This window comes from Hypanus sabinus, chromosome 21 (genome assembly GCF_030144855.1).
Source record: "Hypanus sabinus isolate sHypSab1 chromosome 21, sHypSab1.hap1, whole genome shotgun sequence".
NCBI lineage: Eukaryota > Metazoa > Chordata > Chondrichthyes > Myliobatiformes > Dasyatidae > Hypanus > Hypanus sabinus.
The window spans coordinates 65,298,507-65,323,107 of NC_082726.1; the positions used below are offsets into that span (position 1 = coordinate 65,298,507).

Here is a 24,601-nt window from a genome sequence, read left to right on the forward strand (position 1 = left end):
TCAGTAATGTAAACTGGTAGAACCATGCCAGTCGCTTGAGAAGACTCTTTCCACGACGGCATCAGCCATGTATTTCTTTCGCTTCTAGGAAGTGCACATAAGAGGAAGTTATGCCTTTGTAAGCTGTCTTTCTCAACCTCAGGACACGCAGTGCTTTCCAACCATTTTCTGAAAGAGTTCTAAGAATTAAAACCGATTTTGTAATCAACACAGGAGATTGCGCAGATGCTGGAAATCCAGAGCAATACATAAAAAATGCTGGAGCTGGCAGCATCGAAATAGTTGAGGTTTCAATAAACGGGGCCTGATGAAGGATCTCAGCCCTTATTATGAACTTTGTATTCCCTTCCATCAAAGCTGCCTGATCTGCTAAATCCCTCCAGCATTTTGTGTGTGATCCCCAGCTTCTGTCTTGCCCCCTTTCTTTCCAGTCCTGACGAAGGGTCTCAGCACAAAGTCATTGTGGACTTCTGGAAGGTGCGGCCGAGCCACCCTCCTGCGAATACACAGCTCTTCCATAGAGAGAATGAAGTGCAACAAGTTCCTGGGAGTTCACGTCACAGCTGACCTCACCTGGTCCCTCAGTATCACTTCCCTGAACAAGAAGGCACAGCAGTGCCTGCATTTCTAAAGAGATTGAGGCAAGTGAGGCTCTCTTTCCCCCTCGCCCCCCCCCCCCCCCACACACACCCAGCTTCACTGCATCACTGCATTTTACAGGAACACTGTTGAGAAGGTCCTGACAAGTTGCATCTCCATCTGGTATGGGAGTAGCAGTGCAACCGACTGGAGGTCTCCACGAAGGACTGAGAACAGCTGAGCGGATCATTGGTGTCTCCCTGCCACTCATCAGAGAGATTTATCAGGACTGCTGTGTACACGGGGTCCTTGGTATTATTAAGGATCCCACCCAACCATCCAACATCCTCTTTGACTTTCTACCATCTGGGAGGAGACTCTGATGTGTAGAAACAAGAACGGTCAGGGTGAGAAATAGTTTCTTCCCCCAGGTCATTGGACTTCTGAACTCCCTATTGCATCACATTTGAAGTGTCACTGTTTTATACCTAACAATATTTAATATTATTGCACTTTATGTGTAACTCATTTGTAGATTTTATCTTTGCTTTCCTAAGTTATTGTGTGTTATGGTGTACTACTGTGCTTTATACCCTGGTCCAGAGAGATGTTTTCTTGTTTGACAGTATATAGTTAAATGGCAATTGACTTTACTCAAATTTGCTCCCCTCCATTGACGCTGCCTGACGTGTTGAGCTCCTCCAGTATTTTGTGTGTGTTGGGAAGTTTGTAGTTTGTGGCATCAGTAGAGTGGAAAAAATAAAATTACTGTAAAATACAAAATAAGTAACACAATAAAAGAGGTAGAGTTTGTGGACTGTTCTAAAATCTGATGGCAGAGGCCAAGAAGCTGTTTCTAAATTGAGTGTAGATATTCGTACCACCACCTTAATGGTAACAATGAGAAGAAGACACGTCCTGGATGGTGAGGTATTGTAATAATGGATATAGCCTTCTTAAGGCAGTGTGTTTTGAAATTGCCTTTGATGGTGGGGAGATTCGTGACCCGATAGAGCTGGCTTGAATCTGCGACCCTCTGCAGCTTTCCTTCAATCCTCTGCATTGGAGTTTCCATTGATGCAGCGAGAGAGCGCATCAATTTATTATTTATTTATTGATTAAAGAGTAAATTTATTTATTTATTAAAAGATGCAGCTCAGTAATAGGCCCTTCCAGACTAATTACACCCATATGACCAATCAGCCTCATAGCCAGTACGGCTTTGGGAATGTGGAAGGAAACCCACACAGTCACAGGGAGAACGTCCAAACAGGCGGTAACGGGAATTGAACCCAGGTCACTGCTTTGTAATAGTGGTGCACTAACCACTCTACCTAGGGCTGGAATGATTGGATGAAGGAATGGTTAGTATGTGAGCAGCAGGTTTATCCACATTAAAAGAGCAATTCCACAAGAAGAGAGACTGTGTGATTGACAGAAAGGGGCAAGGAAGATGTGAAATCAAAAGTCTTGACGATCAATAGTCCCCGACACTAGTGGACTGAGACTGGCAGTCTTCTAAGCAGCAAGTGGCTAAAATATTTGGTAAAAGCAAGAGATCTATTGATGTATAAAAGGAAGGAAGGTAAATCAGAGAAGTTTGGGACCCTTAGAGAGTGAAGGTGGGGAATGGATCTGGTATAATTTGCTTTGTTGTTTCAACCTACGTGCCTGAGATGTTGCTGCAAATATTTTATAAGATAAAATGAGCTTCATTTGCCATATTTACATCAAAACATGCAGTGAAGTATATAGGGTATATTTAAAGTGGAGATTGATAGATTCTTGATTAGTCAGGGTGTCAGAGGTTACAGGGAGAAGGCCGGAGAATGGGGTTGAGTGGGAAAATGAATCTGTCATGGTGGAATGGCAGAGTGGACTTGAAGGACCAAATGGCCTAATTCTGTTCCTACATCCTGTGGTCTGAGTGAGTTGTTTGCGTCAAATCGAATCAGCAAGCATCATGCTGGGGGCAGCCTGCAAGAGTTGCCACACTTCTGAAATGTAGCATGGCCCTCACCGCACATCCTTGGAATAGGGGAGGAAGTGAGCATCCAGAGGAAAACCCGTGCAGTTCATTGTATCTGTACATCAGTGTATTTGTGGGGTCATAAACTTGACAAGGATATGGACAATAAATATTAAGAACTTACAGTAGAGCACACAGCAGGATATCAGAAGGAAAACGGTGGTGGGGGGGGGGGTGCTGGTTTCAAATAGGACAAACTTGGAGCAGTCCCTGTCACAAGTTCAAAGTTCAAATTAAATTTATGATTAAATTACAAATATTGTCACCATATACTATCCTGAGATTTTTTTTGCAACCAGAGTAGAACTAGGAAATCAATGAAAAACTACGCAGACTGACAAACAACAGATGTGCACAAGAGAACAAACCACGTAAATAGAAACAAATAATAATTTTTAAAAATAATAATATGGAGAGCACAGTCCTTCAAAGTGAGTCCATTGTTCGTGGAATCAGTTCAGAGTCTTGAAATGAGTGAAGTTACCCATGCTGGCTCAGGAACCTGATGATTGAAGGGTATTAACTATTCCTGAACCTGGTGGTGTGTGTCCTGAATTTTCTGTACCTCTTTCCTAATGGAAGCAGCGAGGAGGGACCATGGCTTGGATGGTGGAGGTCCTTGATAATGATATCCTTTTTGTCCCATCCTCCTCTCCCTCACCCTCTCACCAGCTATCTGAAGAGTTTCAGTTCAGAGACCCTTTGCCTTTTCTGTCAAAGGGTCTGTGACTTAAAACATTAACTCAGTTTTTCCCTCCACAGTCGCCACTCAATGCTGCCAGGGCAACATATTTCAGATTCAAACCATTTTTTTTTAAAGAATGTTTTCCTCATTCTTGATCAGCACTGTTCAATGGAATAAGTAATGGCAGAACATGAGGTGAAAGGACATTAGCAAGGAGCCACCTGTAGGAAAAGAAATCGAGTTAATGTTTCAAGTTTGAGATCTTTCAGTTCTATAATATCTCTCAAGGGTATCTTAATATCTGATTTTTATGCAAATTGAAGTGTTTCCAATATTTTTTGTTTTTGTTTCAGATCCCCAGCTTTTTAATTTTCAGGGAGATCTGTCTTTACTCATTCTGGCTTGTATGCAAGTCCAGACCCGTAAAGTTCAAGTTATTTGTAATTCAACCATCCATGAATACAACCAGACGAAATAGCGTTACTCTGGGGTCAAGGTGCAAAACACAGTACCAACAGCAGAAAGCACATATAAGATATGAGTAAAATACAGTCACACCAAAAAATAGTCCCAGTCCTTGAGTCCATTAAAGTTGCAGCAGTCTGCAGTTGACCACAGTACACCTTGTCTTCTGTGAAGTGAACACTGGGGGAGGGGCAGCAGTACCAACTCCAGCTTGGACTCCACACCACAGCTACACTGGTGCTCCGACTCTGTCCTGGGTGGTTGTAAAGAAGCAACACCACTGCTTGAGGCCTAGTCTTTGCAATGACTGGGGTCATGCAGTTTCCTCGCCATCTGACAGTAAGTCAGTGAATCGGACTTGCAGTATTTCGCGTTAACCATGTCTAACAGGGTCTCGTGATCACAAGAAAAGCAACTGGCCAATCACTCACTTAAGCTGCACATTAACTCCTCCAACACCCCTCTGAGGCAGGCAGCAGCACCATCTGCGTCAAGTTCAGCTCCTTCAGTTTCTCCGCCAACAAGCAACTCACTAATGGGGCGTATCTGCAGTACTTATAATTTTTAATATCCAGCAGGGCGTTGCAAGCGTAAAAAATACATTTTAAATAAAGACAATAACACATTTGGTTGACCCTGGAGAAGCTACTGTGACCAAGTGCACTGCCATCTTACTGGAAATGGGAAATTGAAAACCAATTCTAATCAGCCCTTGAGGTTTTCGTGGAACAGGCATGAGCAATTATTAGCTGATTGAGGCCATGTTATGTTTAGAATCTTTACATGTTTGGGCATTCTTCCAGTGTAACTGTTTGTAACCACGTCTCCTTCTCTTGTAGGACCATGGAATCCCGATCAACATGGGCTACGCCGTTGCCCCTCATCATTCAGGAGTGTATCCTGTCCACACACAGCTGTACAAGGCTTGGAAATCCATCTGGGGAATCAAGGTCACAAGCACAGAGGAGTATCCCCACCTGAAGCCAGCACGGTATCGCAGGGGATTTATCCACAACGGCATTATGGTGAGTAGCTAATCTCAAAGCACAATGAGAGCGCTGTGCTGCTGGACTGCACGGACTCTCATGCCAGAGTAGCTTGTCTGTTGTATGTGGACCACCGATTGCATGGGCTTATACAAATCCCTCTTCAAGTTCATGAAGCCTCACCATCAACAGACTGTTCTGTAGGTCATAACATCTGCATTCTCCCAATGATCTCGGTTGGAAATTTACTCTCCAAAGCAGGAAAGGAATGACAGGCAACCAGTTCAGAAGTCGTTCCAAACTCTGAAGTTTCTTTAAGACTTTCCTCATTTGGATGATGTGAACGTCACTGCATGATGCGCATTTAATCCAAAGATTACACAGAATATTATCTTTGTCATATGTGCTTCGAAACACTGAAACAGGCAGTGAAATGCATCATTTGTGTCACTGACCAACCGAGTCACAGGCTGTTCTGGGGGTAGTCAACAAGTGTTGCTGTATTTCTGGCAGCAACATAGCATTCCACAATCCACTCACCTTAACTTGTACTTTTTGGAGTGTGGGAGGAGCTGGAGCAGCTAGAACACATGCATGTGGTCACAGGGAGAACGTGCAAACTCCTCACAGACAGCGGCGGAAGTTAACCCAGGTCACTGGTGCTGTAATAGCGTTATGCAACTTCCATTTGATCTTCTTTGGAAATTTATTCCCTAACACAAAAAAGGAAAAGCATATAGGTTTCCATTTCAGAAGTAGTTCCAAAGCCTGTGAAGTACTTTTCTCTTTGGGGAGCACAAACATCAGCAGCAAGGTGCACAGTTAATGTCCATGCCAGATTTCCCTTGCAGTGAGCTGGGCTTCCAGTGCTTTCTGCCCCCCCCCCCCCCCCCGGGCACACATTTGGTGAAGATGACACGGGCAGCCATTTGGTGGGATTTGGCAGCAATTGGTGTTTGAACTTGACCTCCATTTCTGTCTGTGTGGAGTTTGCATGTTTTTCATGTGACTGAGTTTCCCCTGAGTGTGCCAGTATCCTCTGTTGTCCTGAAGACAAGACAGGTTGGCAGATTAATTGGCTGCAATAAATTGTCCCAAGTAAGAGTAGCATGGGAATGTGTGAGAGAGTAACTGGGAGAATGGAATTGGTCTGAAACTCGGGGGTGGGGGACGGGGGTAATTGAATGGAATCCTGTAATGTCATGGAGAAATGTTAGGAAAATTTATAAATACAAGAACTTCTATAGTTGCTGGAAATCCAAAGTAACACATAAAATGCTGGAGGAACTCAGCAGATCAGGCAGCATCTCTGGAAATTAATAAATAGTCAATGTTTCAGGTTGAGACTCTTCTTCAGGACATGGCCTGAAATATCCATTGTATATTCCTATACCCCTGTATTCCTATATCCCTATGTTGGAATATTCCTATATTCCAAAATGCCTCCAGCATTTTGTGTGTACATAATGAGGCAGTGATGGTGATTTCTATTTTAATGTGGGAAACACAACAGATAGTTTACACTCAGCCAAGGTTATGTTCAGAATCTGTGCAGCATCAGAAGTTGCACCCTTAAAGAACAGTGCATAATGTCTGTGAGATAACTTGTCAGATAATTCTGTTGAATGTGATTACCAAATGGTGCAGAGGCAGCTCGAGGTAGCAATTTGCAATGTACTGCCTTCCTGCAGATTCAGCTGTAGGTTTTGAGAAGGGAATTGTTGGGTACTCAGAGAAAATGAAGAGCCTTGGGGCAAACATGAGTCTGGTCATGATCTTCGCTGTCCATGGAGCATTGCAGAACAGCCTTCGTGGTGTTGGATCTCACTGTAGGTCTTATCTGTCTTGTCCGCCAGAACAGACTTCACATGCTAGGACAGCATGTCCCTATCTCACCAGAGCGTGGGGCCATCCAGCTCCCCTCTCACGCTTTAGCCCGCCAGTCGAAGCAGTGTACCGGGTTTGGTTGCTGTTGTATGCAAACAGTGACGTGGAGCCATAGGCGAGAGCGGAGTGTCCTGTGGGGACCAAAGCTGAGAGAGCTGCCCCAGAATGGACATGACAAGTCCCTTCACCAGAGGTCCTCCCCCTCCCTGTTCACCCTGTGCACCCTAGTTCAGACTCTGAGACTGTTTACTCTATTGAATGTGTGCCGCCAGTCCCAAGTATTCTAGTATCGCTGGCCCACCCCTTAATTCTCCTGAAAGCCATAAAGACGAGATACTCCAGATTCAGATTCAGTTTATTGTCATTTAGAAACCACAAATGCAATGCCATTTAAAAAAAAATGAGACAATGTTCCCCCAGAATGATATCACAAAAGCATATGACAAAACAGACTACACCAGAAAATCCGCATAACGTTTGGCAATCCCCAATCCAGAGTCCGGAGAGGCTGCTGCGTATTAATATCACGCTACTGCCTAGCGCGTTCCCCAGAAAGGAGCTCCAAATCCACCAGACAAACAAGACCAAAAACTAAAGCTACAAGACCTGCACAAAACCACATAATTACAACATATAGTTACAACAGTGCAAACAATAGCATAATTGATAAAAAAAACAGACCATGGGCACAGTAAAAATAGTCCAAGATGTTAAAGGACTATAAGTTCAAAAGAAATCACCACACAGTTTCCACAAGTCCCCAGGGTCCCGACAGACTCGTCATCCCACGCCGGCAGCAGAAGGGAATACCCCCGCTAGGAACTTCCACAGCGCCGCCTGACTCAGCCTCGCAGACGCAGCACACAATGGAAGCTCCGTCGAAACCAGCCTTGCAGACGCAGCACACACCAAAAGCGACCTGACTGCAGCGGACTCCGAGTCCGTCGAACCTCCGAGCCTCCGACCATCCCCTCCAGCACAGCTTCTCCGAGCATCATCCTCTGCCAAGCGTATTAAGACGGCACCGCCAACGGCCATTGACAATGCGACCCCGAGGACTGGGGGCCTGTTCTTCCTAGCAGAGTCCCGGACCTCACAGCAGCAGCAGCAACGAAGAAGGTCTTCCTGGAATTTCCCCATGTTTCTCCGTGTTCCCACGTCTGTTTTTAATCCAGAGCAACACACAAAATGCTGGAGGAACTCATCAAGTCAGGCAGCATCGGGCTTCTTCCCCTTCCTCTTCAGTCCTGATGATGAGTCTTCACCCAAAACATTGACTGTTTATTCCTCTCCGTAGATGCTACCTGACCTGAGTTTTAACAGCATTTTCTGTGTGCTCCCTTTGAAAATGCTCTTTACGAACATTTATCCATTCTATTCTGAGTACATCGCAGTGTACTCACTTTGAAATAATAATTTTCAAAATGCCTCTACTGCTGCCACTAAAGTACATTCCAGATTCAAACGACATTTAGATATATTTTCTTCATTGTCAATAGTCAGTATTCAGGAGAATAGGTAACAGCATAACACATGAATTAATAACAGAGCAGGAAGATTCTGTAGAAAGAGAAACCAAGTTAATGTTTCATGTTTGGATATCTTTCAGTTGCATAGCTATAATATCTGGCAGGAGTGTCTAATTTCTACCTTTTATGCAGATCAAAGAAACACTCTGAGAGAATTTGGGCCTTTCATGACATTAGATGATGTCAAAATTCTGTGTTAGCAGCTCTTGACATTTTTGTGATCCCACAGAGCTCGCAGGGAATTGCGTCAAAGGCAGGAATTAGTAAAGCAACGGTCGTGCAGTCTGTCCCCGGATTTGATCACTGGAAACTTGTTGAAAGTTTAATATTGTTCAAGTTTTAAGTTAATTGTCTTTCAACTGTTCACTTGTATATAGGTAAATGAAACAATGTACCCCTAGAGCCAAGGTGCAAAACACAGTATATATATCACATACATCACTTGAAATATTAACACAATAATGTTAACAGGTAATTAAAACATTCTGTAGATGTACATGTTGACAGAAAGAGCATATACAGCATATCATTAAATACAGTACTCATAAAATATATTCACCAGCTTGGAAGTTTTCATGTCTTATTGTTTTACAACATTGAATCACGATTTAATTTGGCTTTTCTGAGCAACAGAAAAGACTTGTGTCAAAGTGGGCAAAAAACCTACAAATTGGTCTAAATTTATTACAAATATTAATACAAAATAATTCATTGCACAATTACTCTTCCCCCCGACACACACACACATCTTCAAGTCAGTATTTAGTAGATGCGCCTTTGGCAGTGATTACAGCCTTGAGTCTGTGTGGATAGGTCTCTATCGGCTTTGCACATCTGGACACTACAATCTTTCCCCATTCTTTACGAAACTGCTCAAGCTCTGTCATGAGGACTGAGTGAACAGCCCTTTTCAAGTCCAGTCACACGTTCTCATATAGGTTCAGGTCTTGACACTGGCTTGGCCACTCCACAACACATTAGCTTTGTTGTTTTTAAACCATTCCTGTGTAGCTTTGTCTTTACGTTTGGGGTCATTGTCTTGCTGGAAAACAAATTTTCTCCCAAGTTGCAGTTTTTTTGCATGCTGCATCAGGTTTCCCTCCTGGATTTCCCTGTATTTTACTGCGTTCATTTTACCCTCTACCTTCACAAGCCTTCCAGGACCTCTGCAGTGAAGCATCCCCACAGCATGATGCAGCCACCATCATGTATCACGGTAGGGATGGTGAGTTTCTGATGTGTGCTTCCTGCATCTGCCAAACAATATTTAGTCTAATGGCCAAACCACTTAATTTTGGTTTCATCAGACCATTGAACCTTCCAGCTGACCTCAGAGTCTCCCATGTGCCTTCCGCAAATTCTAGTTAAAATTTCACATGATTTTTTTTCAACAGTGACTTTCTCTTTGCCATTCTCCCATAAAGCTGAGACTGGTGAATCACCCAGAGAGCAGTTGCTGTATGTGCAGTCTCTCCCATCTCAACCACTGAAGCTGGTAACTCCTCCAGAGTAGTTTTGGTCTCTTGGTGGCCTCCCTCACTAGTCCCCTTCTTGCGTGGTCACTTAGTTTTTGAGGACAGCCAGCTCGAGGCAGATGTATAAGTACCATATTCTTTTCATTTCTTGGTGATTGACTTAAGGGATATTCAGTGACTGGGAAATTTTCTTGTATCCATCTCCTGACCTGTACTTTTCAATAACCGTTTTGAGGAGTTGCTTGGCGTGCACACAAGTGATCCCTGTTTAATTAGTTATGTGACTTCTAAAACTAATTGACTGCACCAGTGATGATTTGGTGCATCATGTTAAAGGAGGTGAATACTTATGCAAACAATTATTTTGTGTTTTATATTTGTAATTAATTTAGATCACTTTGTAGAGATCTGTTTTCACTTTGACAGAGGAGTTATTTTCTGTTGATCGGTGTCAAAAAAAGCCAAATTAAATCCACTGTGATTCAATAAAACATGAAAACTTCCTGGAGGGTGAATACTTTTTATAGGCACTGTACAGTAGCACAGTATTGCCGTTACTGGTGTTGTCATCGGTAATGTGTACTGGGTGGTAGGGTGTTCAGAAGTCTCACAGCCTGGAGCAAGAAGCTGTTACCCAGCCTAACAGTCCTTGTTCTTGTACTGCAGCACCTTCTACCTAACGGTAAGAGGTCAAAGAGATTGTAGGACGGATGGGAGGGAGCCTTGAAAATGCTGAGGGCTTTGTGAGTGCAGCTTTGAATGTAGGCCAGAGCAAATTTCTGTGTGGAGAAATGTTGCTTTGACAGAATCTTAACAAATCTTTTTTTCTTTTTACAATTACGCAGGTTCTGCCCCGCCAAACCTGTGGGCTGTTTACACACACTATCTTTTACAATGAATATCCTGGAGGATCCAAGGAACTAGATAAAAGTATTCAGGGTGGAGAGCTCTTCCTGACGGTACTGCTTAATCCGGTGAGTGTGATTAAAACACATTGTTGGTTTAGCAGGAACAAGAGATTCTACAGATGCTGGAGATCCAGAGCTACATGCACAAAATGCTGAAGGAACTTAGTGAGTCAGCCAGCACCTATTGAGGGGAATAAACAGTTGATGTTTCGGGCCAAGAGGGTTGTGCATCTGTGAAATGTATTGCCACAAATGGCAGTGGAGGTGAAGTCATTGGGTATATTTAAATTCCTGATGAAGGGACTTGGCCCAAAATGTTGACCGTTTATTCCTAACTTGTAGATGCTGGCTGACCCTGTGAGCTTATTTATTAATTTTATTTAGAAGTGCAGTGCCCCCTTCTGGCCCATCAACAACCCCAATTTAACCCTAACCTCATCATGGGACAACTTATAATGGATCATTTAACCTACTAATCGGTACATCTTTGAACTGTGGGAGGAAACCAGAGAAAGGCCACACATTCCACGGGAAGGATGTACAGAGACTCCTTACAGAGGATGCTGCAGTTGAACTCTGATCTCCAGTGCCTGAGATGGAATGGAGTCACACTCACTGCAATGCTACCATGGCACACAGCTGAGCTCCTGCAACATTTTGGTGTCTTTGGTTTATCATAGGAATCCAGGGTAATATGTTTCCACTCAGTCATAGCAGGGAGATTGAGAAAGGATGAATTTCTATAGTACCTGTCACACTTCTTTCTAGAAATGTTGGTTCATCATGGTGTACATTAGCACATCCAGGTCTGTGTGCTAGAGTGCAGGAAGTACAGAGCACACGTACTGACCTCTCAGTGTATACCAGCCATCATTGTTACATCTCTCATAGTTACTCTCATTTGAACAATCACCATTATCCACCGAAAAGCAGGAGGAACTTTTATTGTTTTTCCTTAACTTTAATTGAAACTTATGTTTTTGAAAGTTGGACTAAATGAATTAGAAATGTTTCTGATTTGTTTTATAACTCAAATGTTTGTTATTTTTTTTTCTTTGAGAGTTTCTAACTATCTCTGATCATCAGGAACATCTGAGGACAAGACACAGATGTTGGCAGATGACAATGGCATTTTGACAAAGCTGCGATAGCAAGTGTTGTCGGAAAGCCATCATGTGGTCAGAGGATGGGCCTTTTGTTTCTCTGCCTGAGACCTGGCCACTGTTCATTGGTTGCTCTCTCTCGGGCGACAACTAAGGTACCAAGGTAGGCAGGACGCTGGGAGCAGATAGTTAGACAAAGTTAATGAGACACTAGGACTAAATGGGTGTGATACAGGCCAAGTCATTGGAGGAATGTTTCTCCTCCATTCTACAAGATAGCACCGTTGGATCTTTATTGTCCTCGTTAAAAGGGTAGATCGTTCCTGGGTTTAATATCTCATCAGAAAAAACGCAGTTCAAACAGTACTGTCTTCTGTCAGTACTGTTCAGTTTGTGTTCAAGTCTCTGGACCTCTTCTGCCTTTAAACAGGCTCTGAGCTTCACGAGAGATTAAATGTGTGCCTTGCCTATAAAAGGAGCCAGCCAATGGTGTAGCGGCACCTGCACCAGACTTCCAGGCGAGTGGTCCTGGGTTCGAATCCGGCCGTCTCCTTGTATGCTTTCCATCCGTGCAGGAGCATCCAACTAACAACTCAGCCTCATTAAAAATAAAACAGACAAAATGCTAAAGAAACGGCAAGATTGCTGCCCGATGTGTCACAAAGTGCGGAGAGGAACTATTATCTGAAATAACTATCTTCTGATCCTTCACAACCAGACGTTTGTGCAGAGTTTTGCTGCACCCCATTCAGCTCTCCGGGTGGGTAACAGGTTTAGGATACAACAGTTCAGCTCAGGAACAGGCCATTCAGCCCACATTGTTTGTGCTGAACATGATGCCGAATTAAAGTAATTCTCTTCTGCCTCTATGTGGTCTATATCCCTTCATTTCCAGCACATTAATCTGTCTAAAAGCCTCTTAAGCACCTCTGAAGTGTCCGTTTCACCATCATCTCAGACACCCACCACTCTGTGTAAAACTATTGCTCTGCACATCTCCTTTGTACTTCCCCCTCTCACTTTAAATGATATCTTCTGGTGTTTAGAGTCGTAGAAAAAGTACAGTACCAAAACAGGCCCTTTGGCCCATTTAACCCCTGCCAAGCTTTTAAACTGCCTGCTCCCATTGACCTGCACCGGGATCAAAGCCCTCCATACCTCTACCATCCATGTACCTATCCAAACTTATCTTAAACTTTGAAATCAAGCTTGTATGCACCACTTGTGTTGGGAGCTCATTCCGCACTCTCAAAACCTACTGAGTGAAGAAATTACCCTTCATGTTTCCCTTAATCTTCTTACCTTTCACCCTTAACCTATGACCTACCCAACCCCAGTGGAAAAAGCCTACTTGCAATTGCCCGATCTATATACCTCATAATTTTGTATACCTCTGTCAAATCTCCTCTCAACCTTCTATGCCAAGGAATGAAGTCCTAACCTATCCTTCCCAGGGAAAATGATTCTCACTGTCTACCTTATCTATGCCTCTCACAATTTTATAAACTTCTAAGTGGTTTCTGCTCAGCCTCCAGAGCTTTTATAAATAGGAACCAGGCAGACTGCCCAAAACAATCATTGCAATTGAAGTAGAGCCTCCAAAATCTGTAACCGTTCAGTGGGTCAGGATGTCTTTCTGTTTTCCCCAGTCTCCAAGTTTATAATCATTCTCTGTATCTTGGCAAATTGCATATGCTTGCAAATAATAAACACGAGGTTCTGCAGATGCTGGAAAGCCAAGGTATTGCACACTGAATGACTCCAGAGCAGGGTCTTGCCTAAAATGTCGACTGTTCTCATTTCTATAGACATTGCCTGTCCTGCTGTGTTACTTTGCATATGTTTGAATTTATCTATTTAAGTCATTAGCTTTACCTGTGTTAAGTCTCTTGTAATATAACATCCTCAGCATTTGGCACATCTTTCATCGACATCAAGTGGCCACTTTATTAGGTACACCTGTCCACTCCTTAATTCAGATGTCTCATCAGCAACTCAATGCATAAAAGCATGCAGACATGGTCAAGAGGTTCAGTTGTTGTTCAGACCAAACATCAGAATGGGGAAAAATGTGATCTCAGTGACTTAAGTTGTGGACTGATTGTTGGTGTTAAGCGGTGTGATTTGAGTATCTCAGAAACTGCTGATCTCCTGGGATTTTCATGCACAACAGTCTCTAGTCTTTACAGAGAATGATGTGACAAAGAATAAAACACATCCAGAGGGTGAAAGTGCCTTGTTAATGAGAGACGTCAGAGGAGAATGACTTGATTGGTTCCATCTGAAGTAGTGACAGTGATTCAAATAACCACGTTTTACAACAGTGGTGTGCAGAAGAGTTGTTGCTGTAGCTCATCCACTTCAAGGTTCAACATGTAAGTTCAGTGATGGAGGTTCTTTGCTACTTTGCCTAGAGGGTTGGTCATTGTTCATTTTCAAGTTCGTTGTTAATAAATTTCCCGTGGATTCGTCAGGCAGGAGCCAATTGAATGGTCAATGTGTTTGTGGGGTCAAAAGTCCCTGATATCATCACACTCAGTTGGGGGGGGGGGGGTATGGAAGCAGCTTCGTAACGGATTCAGACCAGAATGCATGAACTGCATGTTTTACTTCTCGAACCACTCTGGAAGGTGTATGGTGTGTTGGTCTTCATTCGTCGGGGGATTGACTTCAGGCACCATGAGGTAATGTTGCAGCTCTATGAAACCCTGGTTAGACTTGGAATACTGTGCTCAGTTCTAGTCATCTCATTATAGGAAGGATTTAGAAACTTTAGAGAGAGTGCAGAGGAGGTTTAACCAGGATGCTGCCGAGATTAAAGAGAATACCTTATGAGAGTAGGTTGAGTCAACTCGGGCTTTTCTCTTTGGAGCAAAGGAGAATGAAAGGCGACTTGATAGTGTACAAGATGATGAGAGGCATAGATAAAATAGATAGCCAGAGACATTTTACTAGGGGGAAATGGCGAATGCCGGGGGTATAATTCCAAGGTGATTGGGGGAAAGTTTTTTTTTAAACGGAGTGATGAGTGCTATGAGAGGTGCTGGTAAACAAGATACATTAGGGGCATTTAAGAAACTATTAGGTAAATGGATGCTAGGAAAAATGGAGGGTTATGTGGGAGGGAAGGATTAGATTTGATCTTGGAGTAGATTAAAAGATTGGCACAACTTGGTGGGTCAAAAGGCCTGCACTGTGCTGTACTGTTCTGTTTTAAAACTTAGTTTGGCTTCCTGCCAACTTCCGTGTTGCCATTGGTAACATTGGATGATTTATGTTAACTTGTTAATCTCTTGGCTCCAATAATGATTTTGTTCATTTAAAGACATAACAATATCAAAAATAGGCCAGCATGAAGCATTCCTTTTCTTTAAAACATCCTGCAATTTGAATGGGAACGAAGAGCCCACAGTAAACTCTGCCAAAGTTGGTGGCAGATTTCCACTTGCAATAAGAAATCTTTGTTCTCTTAATGGAAAAATAGTGCAAAAATCTTGAAATAGATTTCCTGAAGATTTTAAAATAAATTCATCAACTGTTTTAATCTTAATACCACATGACATAGGAGAAGAAATAGGCCATTCAGCCCATCAAGTCAGCTTTGTCCTTTGATCATGGCTGATAAGCTTTTTGCTGTACTGTGCTTTTTACTACCCGACCTCTGGCTTATGTGTCAACTCTTGGGAAAAACTTTCTTGGGTTCTGCCCAAGCACATCTTTCCTCCCTCCAACACCCCCACCCCCTCCTTTCCGCAGGAATTACTCCCTTGTCCATTCGTGCCTCCCCACTGATCCCCCTCCTGAGTCAGAATCAGGTTTATTATCTCCAGCTGTATTGTCAAATTTGTTGACTTGCTCATGCAAGCGGAACAAGTGCTACAGCTGCCCCTCCACCTCCTCCCTCACCACCATTCAGGGCTTCAAACAGTCCTTCCAGGTGAGGCAACACTTCACCTGTGAGTCTGTTGGGGTCATGTACTGTGTCCAGTGCTCCCGGTGTGGCCTCCTGTATATCGGTGAGACCCGAAGTAGACTGGGAGACAGCTCCATCTGCCAGAAAACGGGATCTCCCAGTGGCCACCCATTTTAATTCCACTTCCTATTCCTATTCCAATAAGTCTACCCATGGCCGCCTCTACTGTCGCGATGAGGACATCATTCGTGTTGAAGAAACAACACCTTGTATTTCCTTCAGGTAGCCTCCAGCTTAATGACATAAATATTGATTTCTTGAACTTTCATTAATGCCCCTCCTTCAAACCTTTTTTCCCCTCTCATCTCCTTGCCTATCCCATCGCCTCACTCTGGTGCTCCTCCCGCCTTTTCTTTCTTCCATGGCCTTCCGTCCTCCTATCAGATTTCCCCTTCTCCAGCCCTGTATCTCATCCACCAATCAACTTCCCAGCTCTTTCTTTCACACCCTCCCCCTTCCGGTTTCACCTAGTGTTTCTCTCTCCCCTCCCCCACCTTTTAAATCTCCTCCTCAGTCTTTTCTCCCCCAGTCCTGCCCAAGGGTCTAGGCCTGAAACGTCAGCTGTACTCTTTTCCTAGATGCTGCCTGGCCTGCTGAGTTCCTCCAGCACTGTGTGTGTGTGTTGCTTGGGTTCTGTCCTTTTCCGTTCAACCCCAGCGGCTGTGTTGGATCCAGCTGGAGACTCCTGTATGATCTCTGAGCTCCTCCTGTTCAGGCCTCTAGGACCTTCAGAATTAGAATCACTGACATATGTTGTGAAATCTGCTGTTTTGTTGCAGCAATACAAGGCAATACATATAACATGCTATTATTTGCAGCAAGAAATATAAAATTATTTTATAAAAGTAATTCAAAAAGAGAACAAAAAGTGAGGTAGTGTTTGTGGGTTCATTGGCCATTCAGATATTTGATGGTGGTGGGGAAGAAGCATTGAGTGTGTGTCTTCAGCATCCTGTACCTCCTCCCTGATGGTAGCTGTGCTGGGGAGGCAAGTTCCCATGATAGAGCTGGCTGAGTTTACAACTCTGTGGCTTTTTCTGATCCTGTGCAGTGGCCCCTCCAGACCAGACGGCGATGCAGCCAGTCAGGATGTTCTCCACGGTACAGTGACCAAGCCGTTCATCTTGAACTGAGTTTGCAACCCTCTCAGTTTTCACTCTACCTTTCACTGTGCCTTCAGCTGTCTAAATCCCAGCTTCTGGAATTCCCACTGTAAACTCCACATTACTTGTTCTAATGTTTGTTTGTGTGACTTGTCATGATGTTTTTGTGAAGCTATGTCTGTCTCTGCTGAAGGTGCCTATGTGGTAGTGACATCTCCAGCCCTCTCATAAATTGGAAACTTTTATAGTTTACTTCACCTTCATGAACAAGGTGGCAATGCCTAATTTTATATTTTTTTAAAAAGCCACCATTGAACTTTTCTCAATAAACCATTAATGTAGTTGCTAGCACAATGCTCTGCAGTTCAGGTGACCCAGGTTCAATTCCCGCTGGTGTCTGCAAGGAGTTTGTATGATCTCCCTGTGACCGTGTAGGTTTCCTCCAGGTGCTCTGGTTTCCTCCCACAGACCAAAGGCATGTCACTTGGTAGGTCATTGCCCCATTATTAGGCTAGGGTTAAATTGGGAGATTGTGGGCAGCACAGCTTGAAAGTTTGGAAACACCTATTTTGTGCTGTATCTCAATAAGCAAATAAATTTCAATCTCCTGTCTAAGTTGTCCCTTCCATTGTAGAGCTAATCTTTTCAGAGTGGTACATCACAGAGGGGGCTGTTGGTTCATCCTCTACTGTTTTCTTTAAATCCAGTAGGTCCCATTTTTTTCCCGATGTGCCTGAATTTGATTCACCTCAGGTATTTATCCACAGTCCTCTTGGAGGTGATCACAAAAACTGGATCCCACTGCTAAAGCAATCAGTTACTAATCCGAGATATTCATTGTGTATTACGGATGATATAATCTTCGCTGTGGGGTGATGCGGCAGCAGTGTGATTAGCAAAGTACTTTCCAGCCCCAGCGGTCACTGAGCAGGGTTCAGGTCCCGCAGCTGTCTGTGAGGAGTTTGTTTTCTCCATGACCGCATGGGTTTCTAACCGGGGGTCTACTGACCCCTTGCTGCTTAATGGTATTGGTCCACGGTATAAAAGGCTGGCAGCTCCTGCTCTGGATGATCTGATTTCCTCCCACCCTCTGGAGACGTGCATTTAGGGTTAGCAAATTATGGACAACTGCGCTGGCGTTGGAAGCATGGCGACATTTGCAGGCTGCCCCAGCAGAATCCTCAGACTGTGTTGGTCATTGACACGAAATGGCACATTTTACTGTATGTTTCGATGTACGTCCGACAAGTAAAGCAAATCTCTTCAGGTTAGAGGTGAAGTGTCTCGGCCTGAAACGATGACTGTTTATTCATTCCAACAGATGGTGCCTGGCCTGCTGAATTCCTCCAGCATTTGTGTGTGTTTATCTCTGGGTTTTTTAATCACCTTCGATTCTTTTGCCTGTCACGTATTAGCAGAGACTGGTGTCAGATCAATTGGAAAGTTAGCCGATTGATATCTGCTCCGTGTCACTCCATTCAACATCCAATGAGAGAGCAGAATGCTTTGGAGTGCCCAGCAACAGGCACCCTGCCTGATGAGCAAACCCTGCAGGGTAATGGGAGGGGGTCGCTGATTCAGATATTATGCTGAATTAGGCTTGTTTCCTTCTCTTGAGGCGGGGCAATGCGAGGATGGCTTCTGCCCACTTCCAAAGCACGCACTGTGGAAGTTGCAGCAAGGCAAGGGTTAAGATAACGGCCATACGAGGATGGTTTACAGACAGTGTGCAGTCAGCCCAGACAAGGAAGATCTTTGTGGAGCATTGCTTCACTTTGCACAACAAGAGACTGCAGCCATTTGGCATACCAAGGCAAGACAAGGATGTAAACGGAGGATTGTAGGGCATCTCATTCTGTTGGTCAGTTACTTTACAGATTCTGAAGCCTTTAATGTGGATATGTAGCGGTGTGCTACATGCAGCGCTAAAATTATGACACGGAGTTGGTAACTGCAGTCGAAGGAGAAAACTTTATTCAAAATCCTCAGCCTCACTTTTAAGCCTCCCTCAACCTGCCCCCCGTGGCGCAGAGGCTCCAAAGCTCTGTGCTCGCAAACCCCCGTAGGCTATCTAATTGTGAGCCGGTTCGGATGCGCCAGGAAATGGGTCGCCACAGATATACTATTGGCTATTAATACCTGCATTGCTGTAGTGTGATTAGTGATTGATTATGCAAGTAAGGATTCTGAACGCACATAATGTTACCAATTATCTCACACACAATGCTGGAGGAACTCAGCAGGCCAGGCAGCATCTGTGGAAAAGAATAAACAGTCAACGTTCCAGGATTAATGAAGGGTCTCGGCCCGAAACTTCGACTGTTTACTTTTTTCCATAGATGCTACCTGGCCTTCAGAATTCCTCCAGCATTTTGTGTGTGTGTTGCTTAAATTTCCAGCATCTGCTGATTTTCTCTTGTTTGTGACAAGGTTATCAATCGCTTATCAATTCTGTATAAAAATGGGATTTCTTTCTTCGAACTGCAGATTAGTTTTGGTGATTGAGAAGGGCTGTTCTCCCTGTGCACAAGTAAATAAAATGTGATCGAGGATTTCAGAGTCCAGTTAATCAGTGACAGCAGCACACTTCACTGATGTTTGCAGTTGAGTTAATATTTGACTGATTTGAAGTCTTTCCCTTAAGTAGGTCCAATTTCTCTCCTAACGCAAAGCAAACAACTTGGCAACTGAGAAAATTAAACTGAGCTGAGATCTGTTCATTTAGTATCTCTTTTGCATTGATAATGTGCAGTATGTAAGATTATGAGGGGCACTGGTAGGGTAGGCAGGATCTTTATAAATGCAAGAAGGTCAGGTTGAAGGGTCTGTTTTGTCCCATACATCTCAATGACTACTCTGTCCTTCGTGGCTAAAGTCTCAGTAGCTGATTTGCTTGAAGTTCATCCAAAATACACATTTTATTGTGTTCCCGTTGTTCGATACTTGTTGTGGATGGACCTTTTATCTGCTCAGATTAAAGCTGCTTTATTAAAATAATCTCTTCTCGATTTAACATCTCCTACATAGCCCCCACAATTATATTTAAAATAAATCGTAATTAAATGAGATGCTAGATAATTACACTTCAGGCTAAAAGCAGCCCAGTGGAGACATATACAATCTAATTTTAATTTAAAAGCAATTTAGGAAGATTATCTGATTTCAGTGTTAGTTAATTCAGGTTTTGATAAGAACCACCTTCCTCTGTTATTTCAAACACCTAATTCCAATTAGTTATAATTTATTTTAAAAACAAATAATTGTTGTTACAGGATATAATAACAGAACTTGATCGTTTGAACATCATTCTGTACCTGTTAAGTAGGAAAAGCTGGGATGAAGAGACTGCTTCATCTGCTTCGTCTGCTCTCTTTCATTAATGAGTAATTGGTTCATTACTTGCACACATACCAAAATTCAGTGACAAGCGTGTCATCCAGACAGGTTGTTCCATAAGTACATGGAATTCGTCTAAAGAAGGGCTTCCCAACCTGTGGTCCGCAGATCACTCGGTCAATGATAAGGCTGCATGGCATAAAAAAGATTGGGAATCCCTGGTCTAAAAGGAAAACAGAAAGCAGAATATATTCACAAATACAAAGTCTGCAGATGCTGGAAATTCAAAGCCACACACACAAAATGATGGATGAAGAGTTTCAGCCTGAAACATTGACTGTTTGTGACCTGCTGAGTTCTTCCAGCATTTCATGTGTATGGCTGAAGATGTTTATGTCATTTAGAGATAACAGCTTGGAATAGGCCCTTCTGACCCTATGAGCTGATTTAACCCTAAAATAATCACGGGACAATTTGCAATAATCAATTAACTTCCTAACCAGTTTGTCTTTGGACTGAGGGAGGAATCTGAAACTCCTGGATTCCACGGGGAGGATGTCACCTTACAGATAATGTTGGATTGGAACTTCGAATTTCAACGCACTAAGCTCTGATAGCGTCATGTGAACCGCTACACTACCATGCTACCTCATAGTAAGTGGAAATGTATTCCCATATGAGAGGGGAAAGACTTGGAGGATATGATGCTAGTGGGTATATGGAAAGAATTGCCAGTGGCAGATTATAGGGGGTTGCACGGTAGTATAGCAGTTTACCGTGCCAGCGATCGGATTCCAATTCCTGCTGCTGTCTATAAGGAATTTTGTGTGTGCTCCTCATGGGATTTTTCCAGGTTCATTGATTTCCTTCCACATTGTATGGGTTAGCGTTATTGAGTTGGCGCTGGAAGCCTGGCGACACCTGTGGGCTGCCCCCAGCGCCACCTTGGACTGTTGGTCACTGGAGCACATTTCACTGTTTTGCTGTTTCAATGTACAGTGCATGTGACAGACAAAGCTTAGTCACAGTTACAGGTGGACCAAGTGCAAAGGACACAGCAAAGTAGATTGAGAGATCAAAACTTTGTCTTTAAGAGGCCTTTTCAAGAGTCTGATAACTGTGGGAGAGAGCTTATACTTGAATGTGGTCTGTGCTGTAAAGCTTTTGGAATTTCTGCCCCATGGAAGGGGGAAGAACTGAGTATGACCGGGGGGGGGGGGTTATTGATCATGGTAGCTGCTTTCTTGAGGCTCCGAGAAGTGTAGATAGAGTCGGTGGGGGGGGGGGGGTAGTTGATGGGTCACAACTCTGTAGCTTCTTTGCAGCCGCGGGCTAAGCAGCTGCCATACTGAGCTGCGATTTTATATTTTAAAAAAAAGAAGAATCTAGTGTAACAGTAACAGAGAGAATGCAGTGCAGGGACCAGGACCGTGAGAGGTCATTAACATCCTGATCTGCTCCGTTTTGTGGTGAGTTCAGAGAATGAGTTGCTACAGGTAGAGACAGATGCGGTTACAATGTTTGAGACATTGGGACGGGTACTGGAGATGGATAGGAAAGCTTTAGAGCAGGGTTTTCCTACCTGGGATACATGGACCCCTTGGTGAATGGTATTGATCAATGGCACTAAAAATTTGGAAACCTCTGGTTTGGAGGTATATGGCCTAAATGTAGACAAGTGGGTCCGGCTTGGTCAGCATTGAAATGTAGGGCCGAAGGGCCTCTTTCAGTGTGGTGTAACGAGAACACTAACTTCTTTTCTTGCCGATTCTGATTACTTTCACTGCTCACATGGATTTGAGAATTAAAACCACATCGTTCGTAATCCAGGATTTTAAAAAAAAGATTGCAGCAGGAACTCGGCAAGCCAGGCAGCGTCTGTGGAGGGGAATATGTTTTCAGGGTGAGCCACTGACTGTCCACTTTCTTCCACAGCTGCTGCCCAACTTGCTGAGTTCCTCCAGCAATTTTTCTTAAAATCCATATTCAGACATCTGCAGTTTTGTGTCTGTGTGTATAATCTGTCTGATTAAGTTGCCCAGCAGAGATGCTAACCACAGGAAAGCTGTGTGTAACTCCACAGTTCTATCAAAATATTTCAGTTCTGTGATACTTGCGGATGTTGTAGAAGTTTTAAGTTATCAGTCCTAATATTATCAACATGAGATTGTGTGATGTTGGTAATCCAGAGTAACACATACTTTTGTGTGGAGGAACTCAGCAGGTCAGGCAGCATCTATGGAGGGGAATAAAGAGTCGATGTTTCAGGCGGAGACCCTTCATTAAGAGGGAAAAGGAAGGAGGGTGAAGCCAGAATAAGAAGGTGGGGGGAGGGAAAGGAGAAGTGAGAAGCTGGGAGGTGATAGGTGGAAGAGCTGAAGGCTGGAGAAGAAGGACTTTGATAGAAAAGGAGTGTGGACCATGGGAGAAAGGGAAGGAGGAGGAGCACCCGAGGAAGGTGATTGGCAGGTGAGGAGAAGAGAAGTGGTAAGAGGGGGGGATCCAAAATGGGGAATGAGGAAGGAGAAAAGGGGGAGGTGAGAGAAATTATGGGAGAGAAATGGACAATCATGGCGTCAGGTTGGAGACTATCCAGATGGAATATCAACTTGAGAGTGACCTCATCGTGGCAGTAGAGTAGCCCATTAACCGACTTGTTGGAATGGGAATGGTATTAAAGTATAAACACGAAGATCTGCAGATGCTGGAAGTCCAGAGCAACGCACAAAAATGCCGGAGGAACTCAGCAGGTCAGGCAGCATCTACAGAAATGAATGAATAGATAACTTTTGGGCTGGGACCCTTCAAAAATGGAAAGGAAGTGAGTAGATGCTGGAATGAAAAGGTAGGTGGAGAGGAAGGAGGATAGCTAGAAAGTGATGGGTGAAGCTAGGTGGGTGGGAAAGGAGAAGAACTGGAGAAGAAAGAATCAGATAGGAGAGAAGAGTGGACCATGGTAGAAAGGAAATGAGCGGGGGGCTCAGAGAGAGAAAAGAAGAGGCAAGAGGCCAGAGTGTGGAATTGAAGAAGAGGGAATGGGGGGGATTTTTTTTTACCGGAAGGAGAAATTGATATTTATACCGTCAGGTTGGAGGCTACCAAGACGGAGTGTAAGAAGTTGCCACCGGGAAAGCCGGAGGAAAGTGCTGGATGAAGTGGGCCTTCAATCCGCGTCGGGCCTCACCAATGTAGAAGAGACCATACCGAGAGCACCGGACACAGCAGACGACCCCAACAGGCATGCCAGTGAAGTGTTGCTTCACCTAATATTACATCATTTTGCAAAGTTTCCAGATACAAAGTTTTTAATGATAACATTCCCAATTATAGCTTCTTTTATTAAAAGGAATGCACACACACATATTTCACACTAAGCACACAGTGCCAGCGGTGAATCTATTATGATGAACGTAGAATATTGAAGGATTAGTTATTTTGGTAACCCAGGGTGACCAGTGACAAACCCCTCCTGGGGATTACACAGTGCTGGTGGATACCTGTTAATTGATACATGTATCTGAGTCGCTTTACTGTCAAATTGCTCTTATCGGAGCAGTGCAGCCTGAGGTAGGAAAGTCATTGTTTTGGAATTGTAACTGTTTAATCCCCTGATGTTACAGAAAGCCGAACATAGTGCGGATTTGAAAAAGTCAAGATTCTGAATGGGTTCGAGTGGTGATTCCAGTCCTGAGGAAGTCCAGAACTAATTGGATTTCTTAAAAGATTAAAGATTGGCTTTATTTGTCACATGTACATGGAAATATGCAGTTAAATGTGTTGCTTGACCAACACCGAGTGAGGATGTGCTGGGGGCAGCCCGCTTATGTACCGTGCTTCCAGTGCCGGCACTCTATGTTGGAGCACCTGGAGGAAACACACACAGTTGTGGAGAGAACAAACAGTGGTGGGAATTGAGCCCTGGTTGGTGGCACTGTAAAGCGCTATGCTACTGTGCCACTCTCTGACTGTCACATGTACTGGGATACAGCTCTTTGTGGGGTTGAGAATTCCAGAGACTTGGCACCCTCAGCAAACACAAATGAAAAGATTTGTGTATGTGCCATCTAGACAGATCATTTAATACATGAGTACCTCGAGGTAGTACAAAGGGTAAACAATAGAAAAAGATTCCAATTAATTTATTGATTACTTGCACGTCAAAGCATATAGTGCTGTGTGTCACAACACAAAATGATGGAGGAAGAAGCACAGTTGTCGTTTCGGGCCGAGAACCTTCGTCAGGACGAAGAGCCCTGATGAAGGGTCTCAGGTATGGTCCTGAAACGTCGACTGTACTTTTTGCTATAGATGCTGCCTGGCCTGCTGTGTTCCACCAACGTTTTGTGGGTGTTGCTTGAATTTCCAGCAACTGCAGATTTCCTCGTGTTTGCTTTTTCAAATGATGGAGGAACTCAGCACGTCAGGCAGCATCTAAGGAAAAGAGTAAACAGTCGACGTTTCAGGCCAAGTTTATTTTCTACATTTTTTTGCATCTTTTCATCTTGAACCATAATTGGAGAAACATTTCATTTAAAGGGTGAAA

The 24,601-nt window shown here is 43.7% G+C and overlaps 1 protein-coding gene across 2 annotated transcripts in view; it reads left to right on the forward strand.

Moving 5' to 3' along the window:
* ndst2a (N-deacetylase/N-sulfotransferase (heparan glucosaminyl) 2a) overlaps positions 1–24,601 on the forward strand; it is a 501,430-nt gene that overhangs the window by 442,925 nt on the left and 33,904 nt on the right. For both annotated transcript variants that reach the window (XM_059946764.1, XM_059946765.1), the window contains 2 exons: positions 4,598–4,783; positions 10,481–10,609. In XM_059946764.1, coding sequence (XP_059802747.1) covers positions 4,598–4,783; positions 10,481–10,609 — 315 coding nt within the window. The remainder of the gene's footprint in view (positions 1–4,597; positions 4,784–10,480; positions 10,610–24,601) is intronic.